The sequence below is a fragment of the Lottia gigantea genome, assembly GCF_000327385.1.
Source record: "Lottia gigantea unplaced genomic scaffold LOTGIsca_108, whole genome shotgun sequence".
Lineage (NCBI taxonomy): Eukaryota > Metazoa > Mollusca > Gastropoda > Lottiidae > Lottia > Lottia gigantea.
Window position 1 is genome coordinate 351,715 of NW_008706957.1, and position 22,143 is coordinate 373,857.

Consider the following 22,143-nt stretch of genomic DNA (forward strand, 5'->3'; position numbering starts at 1 on the left):
ATATAATAACTATTATTCTATTTATGACTCTATGGCCTGGACCCATAAGTCAAAACCTCTCCATGGCTTTGTTTGCGGTGCGCTACATATACCTACAAAACACAATAGGCCTTTCTTTTCTAACAAATAGTAAAGTTCTGCCCTTCTCCAAACTGCTTCGTTTTGTCAGGATACAAAATATAAACTTTCCACAAGAAAGAACTTCACTCTCTCGTATTGAGATAGACCTATAAACAAGACGCACTTTCAATGTAGGCTGCATAACCTTTCTACTATTGTGTAGGTCTATACAAAAGATCTCTGTTAAACCCGATATTCGGCAGACGTAATATATAAGATGGGTTAATTCAGATTCAAGTGCAGACTCCAATCAAAGTTCTAATAGACCTACGTCAGAGCAAGTGTTTGATTATGGAGGGGTATTTGTGTCACAAGTTTTCGCTCATAAATATTGCTTTATAATGTGCAAGAAGCTGGGTGGTTTTACGGCTCAATCTCACCACTACTAGGCTATCACCCATGCACGTTTAATGGTTGAATAATTTTGAATTTGCCCCCCCCCCCTCTCCGCTTCCACCCATGGTTCAAAACTTTATCACAGCTCGGTAGGCCTACTCAACTTCTTCATTTCCTTGATAGCCCAAATACATTAGTCTAAATTTGTTTGGTCAGGCCAGAATTGATCAGGTTGTGTATCTCATTTTGATAGACGTGTTGCGCGCGAAGCAGAGCGTATGCATATTCTTTTCGAAACAACTGATGGTGCTTCTCTTTTGGAGGAGTCCATAACTAGCCTATATATAGCCTACTTCACAACCTTTAGGCTACTCCTGATATTAGGCCTACCGTTCTTAAGGTGATCTTTTTAATTGACAGAATTGTCTTGCTTGTACGGATTTGCATTAGCCTAAGTAACTAAGTAATGGCAAATCCGTCTAGGCCTGTACACTACAGACAATATTTAGACTACCTAATCCCTTTAAAAAGCCCGTCATTTATATCTGAAATGTGCATTTTGTCACATTATAGGCCTAATTTTGTTATTTTAGGGAATTATAGGCCCTATAGTCATTCCATTTCCATGGGCCTGTTAATAGTCTCTAATGCCCGAAAATATTGAATTCCCCCCCCCCCCCTTTCCCCCCGGGAAACTTAACTCAACATACATCATTGCCTCTTCCGATATATCACTTGGAATCCGGATTCCTGAATTCTTAAACCGATCTAAACAGCCACTTTTGAAAAACATTCATTCATTGCTGGCAAATTTATATTAATTTCCAGTAGTGTGTTCTGACTGAACATTCCAGTAGATTTTTTTTCTTTTTTTTTCATACACAGTTCTTTTTCTCGAATTAAGGATTTTCTCGAGTTTTTTTTTTATAAGCCGGTCCGAGATCAGAAATATTGTTAATCGACATAATATAATGCGATTAACGGTCACTACTTGCCAAGACCTGTTAGATTGGCGCATTGATACATTTACCTTGGATTGTCAGGGACTACTTTATACATTGGCGGGTGCAGCCATATTGACAACAAATCGGGCTTGTTCATTCTAAATCCAGTGCAATCTACGTATTTTTTTAGGCAACTGACAAGACCAAAATGGCCACAAGGGAGGATCATGTTTACCAAGCAAAATTGGCTGAACAAGCAGAAAGATATGATGGTATGTACCCTAGAATGAATGAATTATGCAAGATGGTGTCAAGCGTAGACTCCTACCGTCTCGAAACCGGTAGCTAAATGTAGGTCCAACTGGACCTAATTAGCTATCACATAATTAAATAAATGGGCCATGTGTCACTAGTTTGGGGATTTCAGAAATTTAACGCAAAGAGTGGACATTTATGCACTATATTAATTGTAGAATATATGATCTAGAATGTAGATAAGCTTGGTTTTGAAGGTCTGTGTCCATGGTTATCAAAATGGACGCCATGTTTCTTCCGTGACTCATTGAGTGAAATCCCTTAGACATATTTATATTTCCTCGATTATACGATATGGCGTCCACATATTGTTATTCAGAAACAGGAAGCAAATACTGTAAGAACAGAGTAGCATTTCAGAACTAAAATCTATGATAATGTGATTCTGTTATGAATAAAGATGAATCTAGCCTAGGTATTCTAATTTTAGATCAACCAACATTCTACAATAAACCTGCCCAGCCCATTTTCTGCAATGGTATATAGACTTTAACTCAAAATTATCCATAATATATAATCCATGGTTTTATTGCTTGTTTTAAGTGATTGTCTATAAGCTTGCTCAGTTTCTAGATCCTGCACCTGTTCATGTCTTTGTCACACTTGTTGCAGAGCACCATGAATAGGAGAGTAAAGGCACTAGGTTAAATATAATTGTCTGAAAATTTGACTCTTAATTTTCTTACTCACTAGCTTTTCCACTTAAAAAAGTGTCTTTGGGCCCATAAGTGTAATTTTTGATGAATTTGAATGAATAAACACTTATCTCCATCAAATTACATGGATGATAGACAATGACATTTAGGAGTGAAAATTCTCCTCTTATCCAAATCTTAACAGTTGAGTTGATTTTGTTCAATTTTTATACAAAATGATTGGCAAGTGTAAATTTTAAACACTGTGGTTGCTAATTATGGGTAGTTATTAATTTATTTAAAGTAAATCCTTTTCTGGTATATCTAGAGACTTGATAGTTACTGTAAGCTTACCTCAAGTATAGTAACATAGATACTGTTGGTAGATTGAGAAGATTATTTTTTTGTGAACTTAAATTAAAAGGCCTATTTATGTTTTATTTTAACAGAGATGGTGTCAGCCATGAAAGAAGTAGCCATGATGGGTGTTAACTTAACTGTTGAAGAAAGAAACCTTTTATCAGTAGCTTACAAAAATGTGATAGGAGCCAGAAGAGCCTCATGGCGAATAATTAGTAGTTTGGAACAAAAAGAGGAAGGCTCAAGTAATAGTGAAAAACTAGCTATGATTAAAGAATATAGAATACAGGTATGTATCAATTTTATACACAACCTACAGTATGATCCACCTGTCTGTCCACATTTGCTTGTAAACATTCTAGGAGGCAGAAGTTTTCACAGATTCTTGGTGGAGTTGTATTAATAGCTGAGCTCTATTGAAAATTGAAAAATATATAATGTGTTCATGCCCTTGTTCATGAAAATTTGTTGAATATTAAGGGTTGTTAATGCTTTAGAAGACACAGTTCTTGACGGATTATGACAAAACAGAGAAAAAGTTTATCATTTAAGGATCAAAAATCAATAAAATTAAAAGATATTTGACACTGGTATGACTTATTCCCCCTGTTCTTCGAAACAAGTTCAAGTTTAAGCTGGTCATCAAAGAAGGCACAATTATTGACAGATTTAAATGAACTTTGTGTAATTGTTCATACTGAATCAAACAGGAAAAAAATATTTCATATTGTAAAGCACTATAATGTTCAAAGTATAAAGGTCTCTCTACCTTAATTGTATTAAAACATTAAGCTCTGTTCTTGTTTTCTCGAAAAGTGTTGAATTTATGACTTAGTGGACAATTCAGAAGACAAAATTTGTGACAGATTTACACAAAACTATTAATTATTACTGAAGTAAGATTTGTATCGTACCATAAAATTGCAAAATAAGTTTATAACTAAAGGTTGAATATTGATACAGGTGATTGTTGCGGTACTGTTAAATATGTTTATTTGAAAACAAAGCTGTTATTGGGCATATATTGCCTTGTTTGGCAAGCTATTGTCTTTGACTTGATAACGTGTTAAAATCAGCTTTTGTTGCCATGACACATACAAAATCTCTCAAAAACTTGGCATGCTTAAAAATGGGTTTCCTTATTTTTAGTGTCAAATTAAGCAAACCATTTGATTAAATGGTGTTTGTAATGAATTATCATGTAATCATAACATTACATTCTTTTTGCATATAATTAAGAGTTTTAACCAATCATAAATATCCATGTATGTACAGTCTGGATAAACAAAAAAGGACATAATGACCTTTCTTGATTGGTCACTCATTGGAATTCTGCTGGTAATTCTCTTCTAATTTAGCTAATTATGAATTAATTATGGACTTGTGAGACAAACTGGTATTTTTCCAAGTCATTAGAACATTAGCTACTTTCTATTCATATAAATATTAGTATTTTCATTTTCATGATTCATAAATGAAAATAAGGGAACCCATGTTTAAGATCTTAGATGAGTTTTAATTGTGGAAATAGTTACAAGAATAGTTTTAGAGTTATGGCCTGCAAGTTTTCATCAGATTTTCTACTGACATGTTTAAAGTTAGAAATATTTAAAGGGGGTTTATTAGTTTTAGACTTACATTTTGTAAAAAACAGCTTATGGTGATAATGGCACGAGTTATCACTTTTGCTTTACCCGTTTACCTAGCCCATTTAACTGCAGAAAAGCTAGTAAGACAGGTAACAACACCCACAGCAACAACCAATATTATACCCATCAAAATGAAATGAAATAAATGCCAGTTTAACATCCTACTATCTTAAGTTTAGATTCTTTCAGCCAGAAAATGAAAAGTTGTAATAATTATGATCAATATGATTCAAAATGGCACTTATTCAAAATTGAAAAAAAAAAGTTTATTTGGTCCTGTCTGATTCTTGATTCAGTATTTATCCAAAAAAAAGTGAACCTCCATCAGAAGTAATGACTGTTAAATTTTCATTTCAGATTGAAAATGAATTGAAAGATATCTGTAACCAGGTCTTACAAGTTCTAGATTCATATTTAATACCCTCTGCAAATGGTTTCGGAGAATCAACAGTGTTTTATTTCAAAATGTGAGTATCTTCATGATATTTATAGAGTTAGTAGTCAGTTTGTAAAAACAGATTAGAGACTGTTGCTTGGTTCACTATTATTTCTGTTCAAGTAGTTCAAAATTTCTGATAGTGGTAAAATTAATCCAAAACAGCTGTCCTGATAGGACATATATGAAAAGTGCGAGATGAGATCTTATCAGTTTGAATTAGTGTTGTTTGGTTTGTGACACAGAAAAAAAAAGGTGGATGCTGATTTGGTTAAAAATGTGCAGGCAAAGATGTATCAGTGTAAATATAATGTGCATAGAAATTATATTTCATTTGATCAGATTGACTTTTACCTGTGTGCCTGTTAAAGATCATTGACAATAGGAATATGAAGTAGGCTCATAATGCTGATTTTTCCTCATTGCACACCTGCCCTACTTCTTTGGGTCAATTAACTGTAGAAAGGTAAAACTCATTCATTTGGATTCTGATTAAAATGAACAAATGAAAATTAAATGGTATGTATTTTTCAGGAAAGGGGATTATCACCGGTATTTGGCTGAATTTGCTACAGGAAATGATAGAAAAGAAGCTGCAGAAAAAAGTTTAACTTCATACAAAACTGCTAGTGAAGTAGCTTCAGCACAATTACCCCCAACACATCCTATTCGACTTGGTTTAGCTCTAAATTTCTCAGTATTTTATTATGAGATTTTAAATTCACCAGAAAGAGCTTGCCGATTAGCAAAAGCAGCATTTGATGATGCTATAGCAGAATTGGATACATTAAGTGAGGATAGTTACAAAGATTCCACATTAATAATGCAGTTATTAAGAGATAACTTGACACTCTGGACGTCAGACATGCAGGGAGATGGTAAGTAATGACTAATATTCTTGTTGATTAAAACTCCACTGGCTACTTTATGACTTTCTTAGGTAGTCATGTTAAAAAATTAGTCTATGGTCTTTCATTGTGATGAAAGGGTTGCTTTATCCCATTCTAGTTAGGTATTATAGGGATTGTAAATAGGTTTATTAAATTTTGTATGTGTCTCTGGGAGATTGATAGCATTTTTGATCAGATGGCTGTAGTTCCTGCAATTCCACTAAAACTAGATGTTTCATTTATGGCAAAATATGCTTAATCACAATAGGCCCTTATTAAATACTTAGTACATATAGATATGAATTAAAAATGAGACCTGGTGAATCAAGGAAAGATATAATATTTATTACAGGTAGTGAAGAAACACCTGCTAGAGAAACACTTCAAGATGTAGAAGGAGAAGATGGATCGTAAAATATGTCCGTACTTAGAACACCGAAAAATATTATTTGTAATTTTCTTATTAATAAACTGCAACATGTTATGATCCGACCCAAGAGGCTGGGTGTGTTCTTGTCTCTATCTCTGGCTCTGTACAAAAATCATGTTCGTAATCTGAAGATCAGTCTTGTTTGTCTTGTGTATGTCATTTGACCAAGACTTTAATTATTTGAATCTTAGTACTACAAACACTCACTATAGTTGAAATTGAATTAAATTGGTTAACAAAATTAACAAAACAACATAACATAACAAAATATCTAAATATTTGATGATTAAAAATTATATTGGCCTATAGACATAACAAAATAATAGGCTATACTTTAAAAAGTTGATAACTTAGGGCAGTATTTTTGAAGAAACATCGTATACATCTGTTGACTGATGTAAGTTTTCAGATTACGGACTAAATCTATAACATACTCTCACCACTAATGATGTTGTATGTATGTTTATGTATGTATGTAGAATGTACATTACCATTATTATATAATTGTACCTTACACTATTGTTTTATATCATGTATTGTTTTTTTTTTTCTCGTATCTTTGGTGGTTAATTTGTCGAGAGTTATGTTGCCCTCATGTTATTGCCAGTGGTAGAGTCAAGTACGCTTTATACTAATTGTCTTGAGCTCACAAGCGTCATAATTGTCACTATCTAGGAGATATTCAAGTTGTTTAACATCTAAATCAGGATTAAAATGAAAAGAGTGTGGTAATTTCAAGAAAAGTGGTCCAACTTGGAAAATGGTGGATCAACTTGGAAACTAAAGATCTTTGTGAACTTGACAAAATGACTCCATGAATGAAAAGACAGATTCCTTTGTGATTATTTCTTTCAACTCTTGTGTATCTTTTGATTCGTAACTACCAATTTTGTCTTTTTATTGGATTTATATCTTGACTATAATTGAAGACTGCAATAGTCAAAGAAGCGGACAATTTTTTTTTTTTGGGACATAATTGCTGTAATTTGTACTTAGTAGGAGTTGAAATATTCTAATGAAAGTTTGTTTCCAACTTTTGATGTACTGTTAGTCAGCTCACCATTAAGTATAATTGATTGTAGAACCTAAGTTATGATTATTTACCCTGAATTTAATTTTTTTGCACTTGAAGTTTAGCTGCTGTTTTTTTTCTATCTGTTTTTAATCAATAACCAATTACAAGGGATTCATTGTGTGAGCTTTAACTAAAGAACTAAAATTAACTACTAAATACTAGTGCTGTGATTTTGTAAATTGTGACTAAACACAGGGAAATATTGAGAGAAACTTGGGGTTAAAATCAACATTGACATCACTTGTTGAAAATTGCACTTGTGACTAAAGATTAATTAGCTGAGCTTTTTTGACATTTGTACTAATGTATTTATTATTACTTTGATCCCTTGTTTTTGGTAGAAGTTATATTTTTATTATGTTATTACTATATCTACATACTGTAATGATGTAGGCCTAGAGTAGAAAATAATGTGGGTATTATTTACAAATCGTTTCTTTCTCAAATTTAAAATAGCTATTGCCAGTGTTGTGAAGATATTTTTGACTGTTGATCACTGTTCAATGTTTAGTAATATTATTTGTATAGAAGTTTAAACTGTAAACACTTATGTCATGCTTTCAACATTATTAAACATATTCAAGTGCAGTATTTCTCAAGTGTTTATTAGTGGTTGTCTACTGTTACAAATGTCCAGTATTCATACGAAAATACATGATACATGTATGGAAATAACACACGCGAATGCATCGTATCATGAATATGGAGGAAGTATGAGGAAAAGGGGCATGGTTTGGACACAATGACGTGAAAGTAGTTAACAGTCTCAACTTAAATTAAATTTTGAAAAAGGTCATATTTCAATTAAGCCTTCAAATCATATTTAAAGCTTTTAATGTGATTTGAATGCTTTGAAATAATAACCTTTCGACTTACTCTAAAGGTTTGACTTAAGTTGAAGAGAATTATTGTGGACAAATGTTATAATTTCACAAATGGATCTATTTATTCATCAAATCCAGAATGACATGGTCTGAGGAAGCATGATGGATGGGGTGTGGTTTGGACATGATATTTATTCAGTATCCTGAAAAGGATTTTATTCCAAGCTCTCCTATGGTCCTTTCATAGTAACGGTAACATCATGAATTCAATATTGAAAGGCTCAAATGAGTGGAGACAGTAGCTTAGATCAGATTTTGGCAGCAAAAACCTTACTTTTATAACTTCTTTAGAAATTTCATTTTGAAAGAAAACTACATAAAATGGACATAAAACAAATCTTTATATACAATTATTAAATTTTTACATCTCTATCTCGTTTTTCTCATTTTATTATTTTTCTTTCCTTTTTTCTGATTCATTTTCTGTTTCCTCTTATCTTTCTTCATTCTAGGATCAACAACTTTATAAGGTCCTTTAACACCAGCTGGTCTACTGACTCTTTTACCACCACCTTTCTTTCCCACAACATAGGTCACTTCTTTCTTATCTTTCTTCAATAAACCTGCTTTCTTATATAATCTGAAAATATTAAACATAAGACTGATATATCTGGAAGGGAAATGTAACTTTTGAATCTTTAATATTTTCCGTATAATCAATTTAATAATACTGTCCAAATAAATAACAGGATACGTTAACAAAATTTTCCCCATTACACACATAGAGTTTTTACTGTAACAATTCATAGGCACTAATAGATTAGGAGATGTACAATACACACTGGACTCGATATTGTCTTATATACAAAGGCCCATATAAATAAAATATAAATAATAATACGGCTTAGTTTCACATTTTTTTTATACAAAGTCTCCTTCAATAGCAGCAGGAGTCACAGACATGTGTTACCTGGAAAAGAAACTTACTGTTTTATTTGCTGCCATTTCTCTTTTTCTGATACATCAACATTTTCTGTTATAACTTCTGCTTTCCTTCGAACTTTTTCTAATTTCTTAGCAGCCTGTAAAAATTCGATTCAATAAAATAATTTTCATGTAAGAAGCCATAACAGATGAGCGAACCCAAATATAAGTATTGCAGTTTCAGATATCTTCATAGAGCTACTTTGCTGAAGAACTAGATGCCAAAATTACAATCTAAAAAGGGATAAGCCTACAGATAACTGAAAAGCTATTATCATCTGGTAAAATAAAATATTTCATAAATAATTTTCCTTAAAAAAACCTGATTGATCATAGCTGTTGACTAAAATGTCTGCTATCAAATGTTGTGGTTTGATTTTTCATTCCTATACAGTAACATTTTTTGTACCAGTAGATAAAACAATAAGAACAAAATAATTCTTTATCAATAGTACATCACTAATTGATTTATTAGCTCAGATTTGACTTAACTGATCTTTATTCCTGTCTTTCCTTCCTTGAAGAAAAATATAAAGAAATAGGTCAATGTGGCCTAATTATAAGCCACACTTAGCCTAGAGGTAAATAGAAAAGAAATTCTCTAGTAAAAATCAATAGTCAGAATAACATTGACCTGTATAAAGGAATTGTTACTATCAAATTCTATATCAAATTGATCTGATTGTATCTCATGATGTTAATGCCTAGTTCACACCAACGGCGAATGCTGCGCTTTAAATCGGCGAGCAAAGCGCCATCATTTTTTGTTTACTTTTCCAAAAATGTCACGATCTCCTAAGTAATGTTACGCTCTGATACGAATTGGTTACGCTTTGGGGACGAATTATTTCCCGATTTGATCAGGCCTTGTTACGCTTTAAATCACGCTTTGATATGCTTTATTAAGCTTTGATGGGGTTATGACGCTTTAAATCACGCTCTGATATGATTATCAAGCTCTGTTGTGCATTGTTAAGCTCTGTTACGCATTGGAAAATTTCGAAATGGCCGATTTCATGCCGCTTTTGATCAAGTGGTGACAGACCGCGAAGACTGGGGTCCCCGCTTTGAATAAAGCTCTGTTAAGCTTTCCTACGCATTGAGTCAAGCTTTGCTAAACTTTGTTACGCTTTGTTAAGCTTTGATACGTTCTCGGCGCTTTAATCAATTCGTGATAGAGTGCCCAAAATTTTTAAACAGTTTAAAATTTTTTGGCGCTCTTGCCGAATATCCAGCCTTGCTCAAAGCTTTCCAACGATCTATTACGACCCTGGCGCTTAAGTCGAGCTTTGTTACGCTTTGGTACCGCTTTGTACGCCGCTTTAAAGCGCCATCAAAGCGCCGTTGGTGTGAACTGAGCATTAGCTATGTAGTAGCAGTGGATGTCATGCACTTTCTCTTTCGAAACACCTGATGGTACTTCTCTTTGAAGGTGTCCACTACTATACAACTTTTAATCTTGATTTTGTCATTCTTTTGATAAGAATTTGATTAATGGAATTGTCTGGATTGTCTGGATTTTTATTACCACAAATTGACTCAAACTTTAAGGCATTGTTTCCAACATTGTTGTTAATTATTATTTCAAGCAAATTACTGCTATCCTGACAAAATTTCCCTGATTGCACACTGCATGACATTGCCCATCTTAATTATCCTTGGACATAAATCTCCATTCAATTAAACTCATTTCCTATTTCAGTCAGTGTGTGACTTTGATAACGTCATCAGTCTTATTATTATATATAATATATGTAAGTGGGTATGTATAATCCAGGAAAGATCAATACCAAAAGGTTTGACCAAGAACCACGTGGATCCTCATGAATATAAATTGTTATTTTTTAACTTTATAATGAAATATGTCCCTTAAAAAAACTACAAGGGATTGAAAAGAGGTTTGCTAAAAAATGTACGTGTATTGGGAACACTGATAGCGTCAATTTGCACCATTCCGATTTTCAGTGCAATTCCACAAGTATTTAAGACGTCACTAATCACAAAATATTCTTGTTTTAAGGCGTTCATGATTAGTGACATCATCAAACACTCAGTTTTTGTGAAATTGCAGGAACCCCAGACATCTGATTGAAAAATGGAATGGTGCAAATTGATGCTATCAGTGTCCCTGATGCACATAAATTTTTAAGAAAACCTCTTTATAATCTCTTTACCAGCTCCAGATAGCATCCATAAGCATAACATAACATGGTTGAAAGAATTTTTTGAACACAGTATAGCCAATTCCTTTCTAGACCAAAAGTAGAGTAATCCACTATCAATAAGTTCTAACACCATCATTCTGACGACCTATTCAAAGCTAATCCATAGATTATAATGTAAAAACTAATAGTAATTAAAACTATCCAATTCTATTCTAGACTATTGATTATTTCTAACACTCATTACTTCAAAATTTCTCCCCAGCTCTTCAATAATTCATCTAGTAGTCATCTATTCTATTTTTAACTTCATATTTCTAATATAGTAAACATGGATTTAACTTAACTCAAAATATCTTCAAGTAATTTAAAGTGACAGATGCGCCATATTTTTGACCAATCATACGTTTTTTAGCTAAGCCAATCAGTTATATTGTCCACAGCCCAAGTCGAAATATGAGTCTTCATATCCATTTGTGTCCAGAATTATCTGCGTTTGCCAGTTAAAAAGACAAGTCGTCTTTTCTCGAGACTTCCAAACATAGAAAAGACATCTATAGAAATAGAAAAAGAAATTCCTAGTTAGAGATATTTTTGAAGGAATTATTCAATTTTCATACATTTCTAGCACTTCTGAAGACTATTTACATATTTTAAAATTAATTTACATTCATCTGGCATGTGAAAGTCACAGAAGATCAATACCAAAAGGTTTGGCCAAGGAACAGTTGGCAGAAAGGATCCCTTGAACCTAAGATGTGATCCTTGTAAAAAAGATTGTGTCTTTCTTTCTTTTCAACTGAAACCGATTTTCACGAAATTTGATAAGTATCTTTTTTTATACTTCATGCCACAAATGAGTGTATTTAAGCGTGATCTAATATCTTTTGATTTTCAACCAAAGAAGAGTTCAAAAAAATCGAAACAACAAAACAATTTTGTAGTCAAATTAATGAATCATATAGACAAAAGGAAGAAATCATTCAATTGACAATGACAATTAAATAAATAACAAGGTATAAGAATGAATGACATATATCAAGTATCAAGCTAACTGATAATAAGCCCCTTGATAATAGAAGATGAGCAAGTGACCACTGTATTATCATTGTATAGTAGAATACTGGTCATAGGTACCTGATATTGATTTTACTATATATACCATCAATAGATTAGCCTTAGTACTATACAGTACCATTAGTACAGAAACCCTGCTATACTAATCAAACTATCTTATTACTTTGTCTTGGACAACTGTCATTTCATGTCTATCAACCTCTTTTCCTTAATAGCATCTTTATAACTGATTAAACATAATACTGAACAATGACAGACTTAAAGAAACAATGTCTATCAATTCTTCCAGGGCAGAATCTATGGTCTATAGTCTATGAGGCAAATATCCTTTTTGATTAAGGGGTCACCAAAGGTCACCATCCTTTTCAAACAAAATTAATTCATTTTTTATCATGTAGTAGGATCTGTCTTCTAATGATCAAAGATCCATGCACAATTATTCCTTTTCAATTTTTCATCATAAGTAATTTTTTGTCATAATTTGACTTAAAATTAGTATTACTTTTTGCTTTAAACTAAGCTGTTTGTTTCAATTCTATCAATGTCTCTTTAAATGGTCAATATCTGTCAAGTACCACCTTAAGCCTTTATAGAAGGATCACTTCCGTTGAATTTAACATAAAACCTAATTTGGATTCTCAGACATATCAAATAAAAGGGACAGATAGGCCATTTTTTAAACAAGTCGTACTTAAGTCTCAGAAACAGGAATTTTTTTTAGCTGAGCTTATCAGTAATTTTGTTCAAAGCTCACTGTCGAAATTTGAGCCTTCAAATCCATGTGTCCAGAATTATCCGCAATTAAATGTTAAAAGATATTCTGTGATATATAGAAAAGACATATATAGAAATAGTGAGTAAAATTCCTACTTTGAAGTATTTTTAAAGGAATTGTGCGATTTTCATACATTTCTAGTACTTCTGAAGACCTTTTACATTTATTTATTTATATTCAAGATTAAAATCAACCCCCCAAAATGGTGTACCTGTCGCTTTAAAAATGGCATTATCCTACCCTGATGTTAGTCAAGGGCATATTTATCTTCTATACCAGAATTTCTATCATTTATATAAATGCACTAGAAAATGTTGTGCTCGGTCAAATGGAGGTAACTAAAATCTGAAGAATTATATAATACTTTGGCTAGCTTAAAGAGGTAGTATGCAAAATTTTCATTATCACAAACATTGTAAATTATACCTGAAAATATTTCTCAAATATGTTATTTATATCTATATATCATCTTGATCAAACTGATTTTGTTTTAAGATAGTGGACCACAGCCATATACGCCCACCACGGCATGCGGATAGTAAAAACGAAACATTGATTTTAAGTTTCATCAAAATCGGTTGAAAACTAAGAGAGTAATAGCATATTCAAGATTTTGGGGCAAGTGCAATAACTTGATCTTCGTTTTATGAATATGTATACACAAACCGAATTTCATTTGATTCCATCAAAAAATCTAGTTTTAGAGCGTTTACAAGCAGTTGATGTTGATAGAAGCACTTACTGTATAGAGGTTGAAGAGCGATAACTCCTCAAAACTTACGTAAGGCCTAAATCTTGAAAAAGCCTTAAATTTAATCAGAAGTAAACTAAACTTCTTAAACCTTTCGATTTAGGTCCAAAAACATCCATTTTAAGTTTCATCAAAATCGGTTGAAAACTAAGAGAGTAATAGCATATTCAAGATTTTGGGGCGAGGGCAATAACTCTGCTTCTAACGGTGGAAAATAGCTCAAATTCGAACTTGATCTTCGTTTTATGAATATGTATACACATACCAAATTTCATTTGATTCCATTTGTTTATTAGTTTTGGCGTTGGCTCTATTGTTTGAGTTACAATGTCAGAAAACATAGCTTAGTTGACTTCAACCAAGAGAGGAATAATAAGTTTATCAAGGCTATTTACCTTTCTCTTCTTTCTGGCTTTAGCTTCTGCTACTTTTTTAATTGGTTGAGCATCAATAGCCTTCATCTTTAATTTATACTCTTCAATTTCAGCCTAAAATAAATAAACTTAATACTTACTAATAGAAAGTATGATAAGAGCCAAATATTTTCTTAGACAACATCACAAGCAGATTTATACGACAGAAACTGAATGGAAATTGAACATTAAAAAGTTGAACATATGGGTGTAATCACCCAATTGTCCATTGTTAAGCAAACCTGTTATTTATCAAGTTATTCAAGTTATTGTGATTAAATACTATTGTTTTATAGTAAAGTCTTCTAAAATAAAATAATGATAACCTACTGATGCCAAATTCCAAATTATGTTTTCTTCAACAAGTGATGTTACATAATTACCTTAGTAACTGGTAGCTCTCTCTCTGTATGTTTAGCTTCATCTTCAATAAACCAATCAGGTAAATTTTCATCATCAAACATATACCTTTAATATAAATAAGGACATTATTACAGCAAATATTGATTTGAACATAACTATTTACTTGTGAAACTGATAAAATGAATTTGTGAGTCAGGTTTCATTGTGTATGTGACTTTCTCAATCTAATTTAAAACTTTCTTCTTCTTCTTCATTGTAATCTAACAAGTTTTCTACCACAGTCTTGTTCTAATGCTGTGATTTGTTAACCAAATGTTAGATGACTATGTATTTGAAAAATATCAGAAAATTATCAGAAAAAAAACTTAGACTATCTAGGACTGAATCATACCTATGATAAGATTTATCTATGATGTCACGTTTTTGTTTTCGAGAAGAAACCATTTTAGCCCCAATGGCCAGACCTACAGCATCTAATTTTAAATCTGAAAAAGTAGGAAGACAATGACTAGTAATTATAATTATTCCTGAATATCTCATATTAGACTGGTATAGTTGGGCAAAGATATGCGCCTATGTGAACATAAGACTACTTTTAAAAGTATAGCCACAAACACTATATATTGTACACGTAACTAAATGAGATATGGCAATCAAAAGATAAATGTCCACTTTTCACAAAGCAATTACATCTTACTATTCTGTATTTCACTTAGTCGCAAAGGTTTTGCATTAGTGAATTCAAGAAAATGAATCTTTCGACCTTACCTTCAACTGGGACGACTTCAAAATCATCTTTTTTAGACTTTTTGTTCTTCTTTTTCTGTGGACTAGTAGAATTATTAGTATCTCCAGGAACAGCTGTATTAGATACTAACTGGTTAGCTTCCATATCACCATAATCTGAATCACTATCAGAATCACTATCATCACCATCAGAACTGTCACTTTCTTCCACACCACTATCATCACTATCAACATTACTTTCAAATTGTACTTTCTTCTTTTTACTAGTAATATCATCACTGTCTTCTATTTTTCTCTTTGTACTTTTCTTTACTCCATTTTCTATCAAGTTAAAATACATTTCTAAATAAGATTGTTGTTATATATACTGAAAGATAACCCTTTTTACATGGGGGGCGCTTGATTGGTGAATTCTGCTAGTTTGGGATTCATGGAATCAACAGATGTTCAATAAAACAAGTTCAGAACGCGTCCCACAGGTGCCGAAAAAATAGTAGGTGTAGACAGAATTCAAAATGGCACAGAAGGAAAAAGATGAACAATTTTGCATGTGACATATACCGCTTCTGTACTCTTCCATTAAGGACAGAACTGAAACTGTCAGAGCCTGTTCAAGACTCTCCAATCAGGCGCCACCATTTTTTCATATCAGCACAAATTTTTATAACTAATGACAAGGGAAATAACTCTGTTTCTAATCAATACAAAATTAATGTTCTATCTGTGATTCAGTTAAAAACTGTAGAATTATGCGCAAACTTATAGACTTGTCAGGTTGGTTGAAATAAACATAGAAAGATGTGGGTGTTGAAAATTATAGAAGACGATTGTCTTACCTATAACAGTTCCACCTTTCTTTTTGTAATCAGCTACCATTTTCTCTAATTCTTCATCTTCTTCATCATCATCACCAATATCAGCAAATGATTCCTGTAAATATTCAATTTCTTCTTTACATTCTATGATACTTTCTTAAGTATACTAGACCTAAAAGTTCATGACAACCAATATGACATAAAGTAACATTTTCTTTAAAAATAAACCCTCTATAACAGATCACAGACCTAGCTGTACATAAGATAACTCACCTTACTAAACCAACTATTAGTTTTATTTGATAAGACAACATCTTGAGGATCTATTTCAACCACTAATGGATTCTCTTCTTCTTCTCTAAAAACAAAAGAGAAAAGTTAAAAGGGAGATAATTCATGATTGTGATATGTTATAGTATAAACTTACTACCAGACAAAATGACATTATTATAATAATTTAGCTTTAACCAGATGAAAATAAGCAAGAAAGCTGAAAAAACTTTAAAATATCAATGTCCTTACCCATCATCTCTTTCATTTTCATCATCAGAATCTTCTACCAGATCTGGTTCTTCTTCAAATTCTAATTCATCTGATTCGGAATCTAAATAACTCTTATCTTCTTTTTCATAAACTTCATGTCTCTTTCTTTTATCTTCCTGATATTCTCCTTCTTCTTGTTCAGAATCTAGATCTTCAGCATCTAAATCTATATCTCGCAGTTGCTACAATATAATATTGGAATGAATAAGATGTTCAAAATCTAGATCTCCAGCTTCTAAATCTATATCTATATCAATATAAAATTGAAATGATTAGACAGAAGTTCTAAATCTAGATCTTCAGCATCTAAATCTATATGTTGTAGTTGCTACAATATGAAATAAGAATTATTAGACGTTCTAAATCTAGATCTTCAGCATTTAAATCTATATGTTGTAGTTGCTACAATATGAAATAAGAATTATTAGACGTTCTAAATCTAAATCTAAGTCTATATCTTGTCTTAGATACAATACAATAAGAGTCAACTCACATCTTTAGATTTAACTCTGTCTAATTTAAAATAATTATCATCAGTAGCTAGATTCATCTGATCAGATGGTAACACCATTTTAGCATCCATTCTTTGGCGTAATTTTGTCTTCTGTTCTCGGATTTTCTTTAATTTCCTAAGATAAAAAAATGTCAAAAGAATAAAATTTGCATATTGTAATAACATTCTGAAGGTAGTTGTTTACAAATTCAATTTCAAAATATTTTGATGAAATTTGGTTACTATGACGATCAAGAAACATTATCCAGAGAAAATGGACCACATCAATATCACCGTTGAAACCGTTGGTCCCCAAGAAAAGATATCAGACAACATTGCATTATGAGCAAATTTCTGACATGCTTCAGGGATATGATTTCTAGATGCCATACAAAGCACATTGTCCTTACTTTTTAATTTTTCTTCTCTCTTCATCTTTACATGCAGCTATCATAGCTTGAGCTAATTCTTCTTCATTTTCTTCTTCTTTTTCTACACTGTAAAACATTTAAACTTTTAACACTATCCCTCTTCCAGCTACATAATTACTGCTATAATACCCGAGCGGACAGTGAAACAGTCCTTATCGTATGAAGTCGCTTAATGAATGATCAAAAGCTTTAAGCTAAATAACTCAAGAGTTCTATCAGCGACATAATACCAATACAGACAGTGACTAAGTAACATTATATAATATAGATACTATATTAGTTGTTCAGGGAATATGATGTTTTATCTTATTTACACTCAGTGTTTTCGAAGCATTAACATATTTTTTTGTAAGAATTTCTTTTAGTTATATGACAGAGAAAGAGTCCTGTAATAACTTCAAATATGAAAAATGTATCAATAACAAAACTCTTCAAAATATTTTAACTCACATCTCTTCTTCTGGTTTATTTTCATCTTCAAATTCTTTCTTTAGTTTTTTTCTCCAGGTGATAATATTTCTAAAACACAGAAATTGTGGCATGTTGTATTGGGATGTATTGGTTTCAGGCATTAGTAAACTGAAAGCCATTTTGTTTAAATATAATAAATACAATATTTTGGATGGTAGGTGAATTATTATGATTACAATCACTTACTTTATTTCTTTCCTGCCCAAAACTTTGATATCTTTTAAACATTCTTTAATTTCACCAATAGTTAGAGGATGGTTAGTGATTTTATCATCATCTAAAATAACCTGAAATCATAAGATGAGAAGAGGTATGAATAGAACTTAAAATCTAAGGAACATATTGTAACAATGCATCAAGTACGTTATTGGAAATGATAATGAGATGCTATAGAGTTTTACTTTTTAAGTTCCTGCTCTTTGAAGTATGTGTTGATGTAAAAGATGTGTGGTGTTATAATAAATAGGTCACCTCTGATGCATTCGTTAATGTTTTTACGTGGTTTTCAACATTTAAGAAAGTCCTATCTATTAAAATAAATAGCTTACCTCTGATGCATTTGCTAATGTTTCTAGATGGTTTTCAGCATTAAAGAATTCAGTAACAGATAATTTATGGTATAATGTATCTCCCTCTTCATAACCTTCACGATTTCTACAATATAAACCACTTAACTATATACACATAATAATAGAAAAATTTAAGTTCAGTATCGATTCAATGAACTTAATGATAACCAAGTCATATTGTAAAAATATTCAAATAGAATCAATGGCAATTTCCAAATATATATATTTTGGTATAATACATGAAAACAAATTTTTGCAACTGTTCACAAGGATCCAGTTTACCAGCTGTTCCTGGCCAAAACATCTTAGCATTGACCTTTCCTTGATTATCCATATCCGAGTTCACAAGATTTTCATACAGTTTTTAATTGATTTCTAATTAGAATTTGAAAACATGAAGTGACCATTTCCAAGACATTTTGTTATTCTAATTATTGGCCATTTTCAACCACATCTGTAAATTTAAACAGTTTCTAAGTTAAAAATTCTAAGTGGGATATCACTTTTAATTATTTAAAAAAAATCAATCACCTTTTCTTTTTCTCAGGATGTGACAAATCAAAAGCAGATTTCTTTTCTTCTTCTATTTCTTTAAACACGTATTTATGGTCAAAGAATTTAGGATCAATCTTAGAGGGAGCCAGAAAACCTTGGCAGACGACAAAGATCTCAGCAGATTCTGTTCTGGAGGCTTGAGGTTTAGTAGCATGTACATGTTGAAATAGTTGTTGTAAAACCCACATCAAGGAATTATAGTCTTTTGATCTGAACACTTTACTAATAAACCAACCACCTTTACGTAGAAATTCTGTAGCTAATTTTACAGCATGGAGTGTCAAAGATACTGGAAAAAAATAATACACTCTTGATTCTCTTACATAATGGATAATCAAGAGATATAATGGTGCATTCATAAGACGTCTGTCCCTATAAAGTATGAAAATGGTTCTACAATCTTTCTTTCTTTGAAGTGTATATAAGTTAAAACCCTGCAAGTTATGAATATTATAGCAGAAGGGAAGCATTCCATTCACAAACTTGATATAACATTAACACTGTTAGTTTAGACTTTGACTATATTTAAATGAGCAGCTGTATTCTAAAATAACTGGATTCTGTACTGAGAATATTTCAAATCAAATATATCAGTTCAATATTGCTGCTCCCATGTATAATATATGCAACAAACATTCATATAAATATCAATAAGTATCAATCATAACATAAGAGATGTCATTTTCCAGCAAGGCAAATTATTCAAGCTTAACATACCACCCAATTCAGAAAGTGAAACATAAAGAAAAAGCTACAAAGGTTTACAAACAATTTACACTGTAAAATATGTATGTTAAAATATGAGATAAAAATGTGAAATTAAAACACTAAATACCTTGTTGAAAAGCATCATGAATCCAACTTTTACCCAAATTGGGAGCTCCATCATTCAATACACAATCAGCTTTCCAATTATGTAATTCTTTACGAAGTGTCTAAATAGATAAAAGGCATTTCAAAAATAGACATGAAACAGTTCATCAAGGTGTTCATTTGAATTGATCTTAATTCTGCAAGAGATTTTAAGACTGATGTAAAGAGCATATCATACATTTTCCATTTGCATTATTACATGCAGTTTCTTTGCCATGTTTTTTCTATGTGCAATTGGCATTTAATCTTTAAATTTTAAATAGTTATCATACCTGTCTACATTTCTCAGTAGTAATATCTTCTTGAAATGTTTTACAGTTTTTAATAGGTTTTATAGAAACCAAATCAACACCTGCAAGTGATAAAATCATAATTAGAAATATGAAATTAGTTTGAATCCACCATAACTGCCAATCTGATGTCAGAAATAAACGCACTGTTAGTGATGCCAACTATACCATAAAAAATCAGATGATTTGATTCAAATGTCTGAAGAAAATTTCCCTTATCACAGACCAAACTAATAAGCTCCCTTCTAATATGTTATATTTTGAACCCCTCATACTCCTAAATTAAATTAGCCTTCTTCTGGCACCCTTCAACAACCTAATCCAAAAAATCCATAAATCTGTACAATGGAAAGGTTTTTACAAATAGGTAATCACAACCTGAGATTTTAACAAGCACCTGGAGGTACTCACAAAAAATAAAAAATAGATTCATTAACACATTGAATTTCAAATAGGCTAGAGAAGTCCTTTGTCTAATGATCAAATTCAGCAAGTTTGTTTTACTCAAAATTATAAACTAATATATTAATATCATAGTTATTCTAATCCAAGTAATGATTAATCTAGCACATGTTAATCCCCCCAAACAAGTAAACAACTTGACTGGGTCTACAAATATGCTGATTTATTTATTAAAAATATAACAAGAAAATACAAATCACTTTCCAAATTGTTTGTGAGACTTTTCAGGTAGCCCAGGTAAGGGAACCAAGTCATAACTATTTGGGAGAATGCAAATGTAAAGTTATATTTATGAATAGAATAATTACCTAGTATAATACTGGATATTGGTGTATTCTCTGAGACAACTTGTAGCCAGCCACCTGGTGCAGCACATAAATCTATCACAACTCGTGATTTCTGTAGGAACTCAAACTTTCTGTTTAGCTGTAATAACTTGAATGAGGCACGGGACCTGTAACCTGATAATAAATCAATTCATCAAGCATACAGACAAATTGAAATTTTTGCTTCTAATTAAAAAAAATCAAAGCCATATAAAAATTGATTCCATTACATTATAAAATAATAAAACAATAGTAATATCAATTGTGTCTATTCACTAATTCAAGTTGTAGCAGACTATAATATGCAAGATTTGTGTAAAATATGGGCCATTTTGACTATGGTGTTCTATGGTAACCATTTCGGGTTAGGCCTAGGGGCCAAGTTAAAGATGGGTTTTCTTTATTTTTCTTTTAGTGTCAAATTAAGCAAACTACTTGATTAATTAGTGTTTCTAATGAATTATCATGTATTCTTAATCTTATCATTATGTTCTTATTGCATATAATTAAGAGTTTTACCCAATCATAAATGTACATGTATGTACAGTCTGGATAACAAAAAAACCTTTTTGATCTTTCTTGATCGGTCACTTATTGGAATTCTGCTGATAATTCTCTTCTTATTTAGCTTATTATGAATTAATTATAGACATGTGAGACAAACTGGTATTTTTCCAAGTCATTGAAACACTTTCTATTCATATAAGTATTAGCATTTTCATTTTCATAAATGAAAATAAGGGAACCCATCTTTAACCCAATCTCTATCAAAGTACTAGTAGTAACACTAACAGATGCATGAAGCAAGTAATTCCATTGAAGGTTATAAGCTATTAAAATTATTATAGCCTTTTACCTGTTTCTTTCGCTAACTGATAGAACTTGTCTTTACGGGCCTTTCCAACTTTCTGTTTTTTACCCATTTTAGAGGTTTATCGAATTATAAAGAACCTAATTAACTTTTATGCAAAATGATTTCTACAAGACGAACACCACATGGCTTTCTGTTTTGTTAAAAACGTCATCATT

At 31.6% G+C, this 22,143-nt stretch overlaps 2 protein-coding genes across 2 annotated transcripts; one reads left to right on the top strand and one right to left on the bottom strand.

Annotated features, from left to right (window-relative positions):
• Positions 1 to 1,498: 1,498 nt before the first annotated feature.
• On the top strand, positions 1,499 to 7,781 carry LOTGIDRAFT_207549 (hypothetical protein). Its single transcript, XM_009046882.1, has 6 exons — positions 1,499 to 1,672; positions 2,800 to 2,999; positions 4,717 to 4,826; positions 5,330 to 5,673; positions 6,038 to 7,272; positions 7,521 to 7,781. Exons 1-5 carry the CDS (start codon positions 1,609 to 1,611, stop codon positions 6,097 to 6,099), a joined length of 780 nt encoding a protein of 259 aa, XP_009045130.1. The 5' UTR covers positions 1,499 to 1,608; the 3' UTR covers positions 6,100 to 7,272; positions 7,521 to 7,781.
• Positions 7,782 to 15,251: 7,470 nt separating this feature from the next.
• LOTGIDRAFT_224061 (hypothetical protein) lies at positions 15,252 to 22,134 on the bottom strand (the record flags this gene model as incomplete). The annotated part of the gene is made up of 8 exons (XM_009046883.1): positions 21,971 to 22,134; positions 21,097 to 21,249; positions 20,309 to 20,388; positions 19,999 to 20,098; positions 19,140 to 19,452; positions 18,588 to 18,693; positions 18,226 to 18,326; positions 15,252 to 15,564 (listed from the first exon to the last, which is right to left on the bottom strand). The coding sequence occupies exons 1-8, from the start codon at positions 22,035 to 22,037 to the stop codon at positions 15,252 to 15,254; spliced, it is 1,233 nt and encodes a 410-aa protein (XP_009045131.1). The 5' UTR covers positions 22,038 to 22,134.
• Between the last annotated feature and the right edge of the window lie 9 nt (positions 22,135 to 22,143).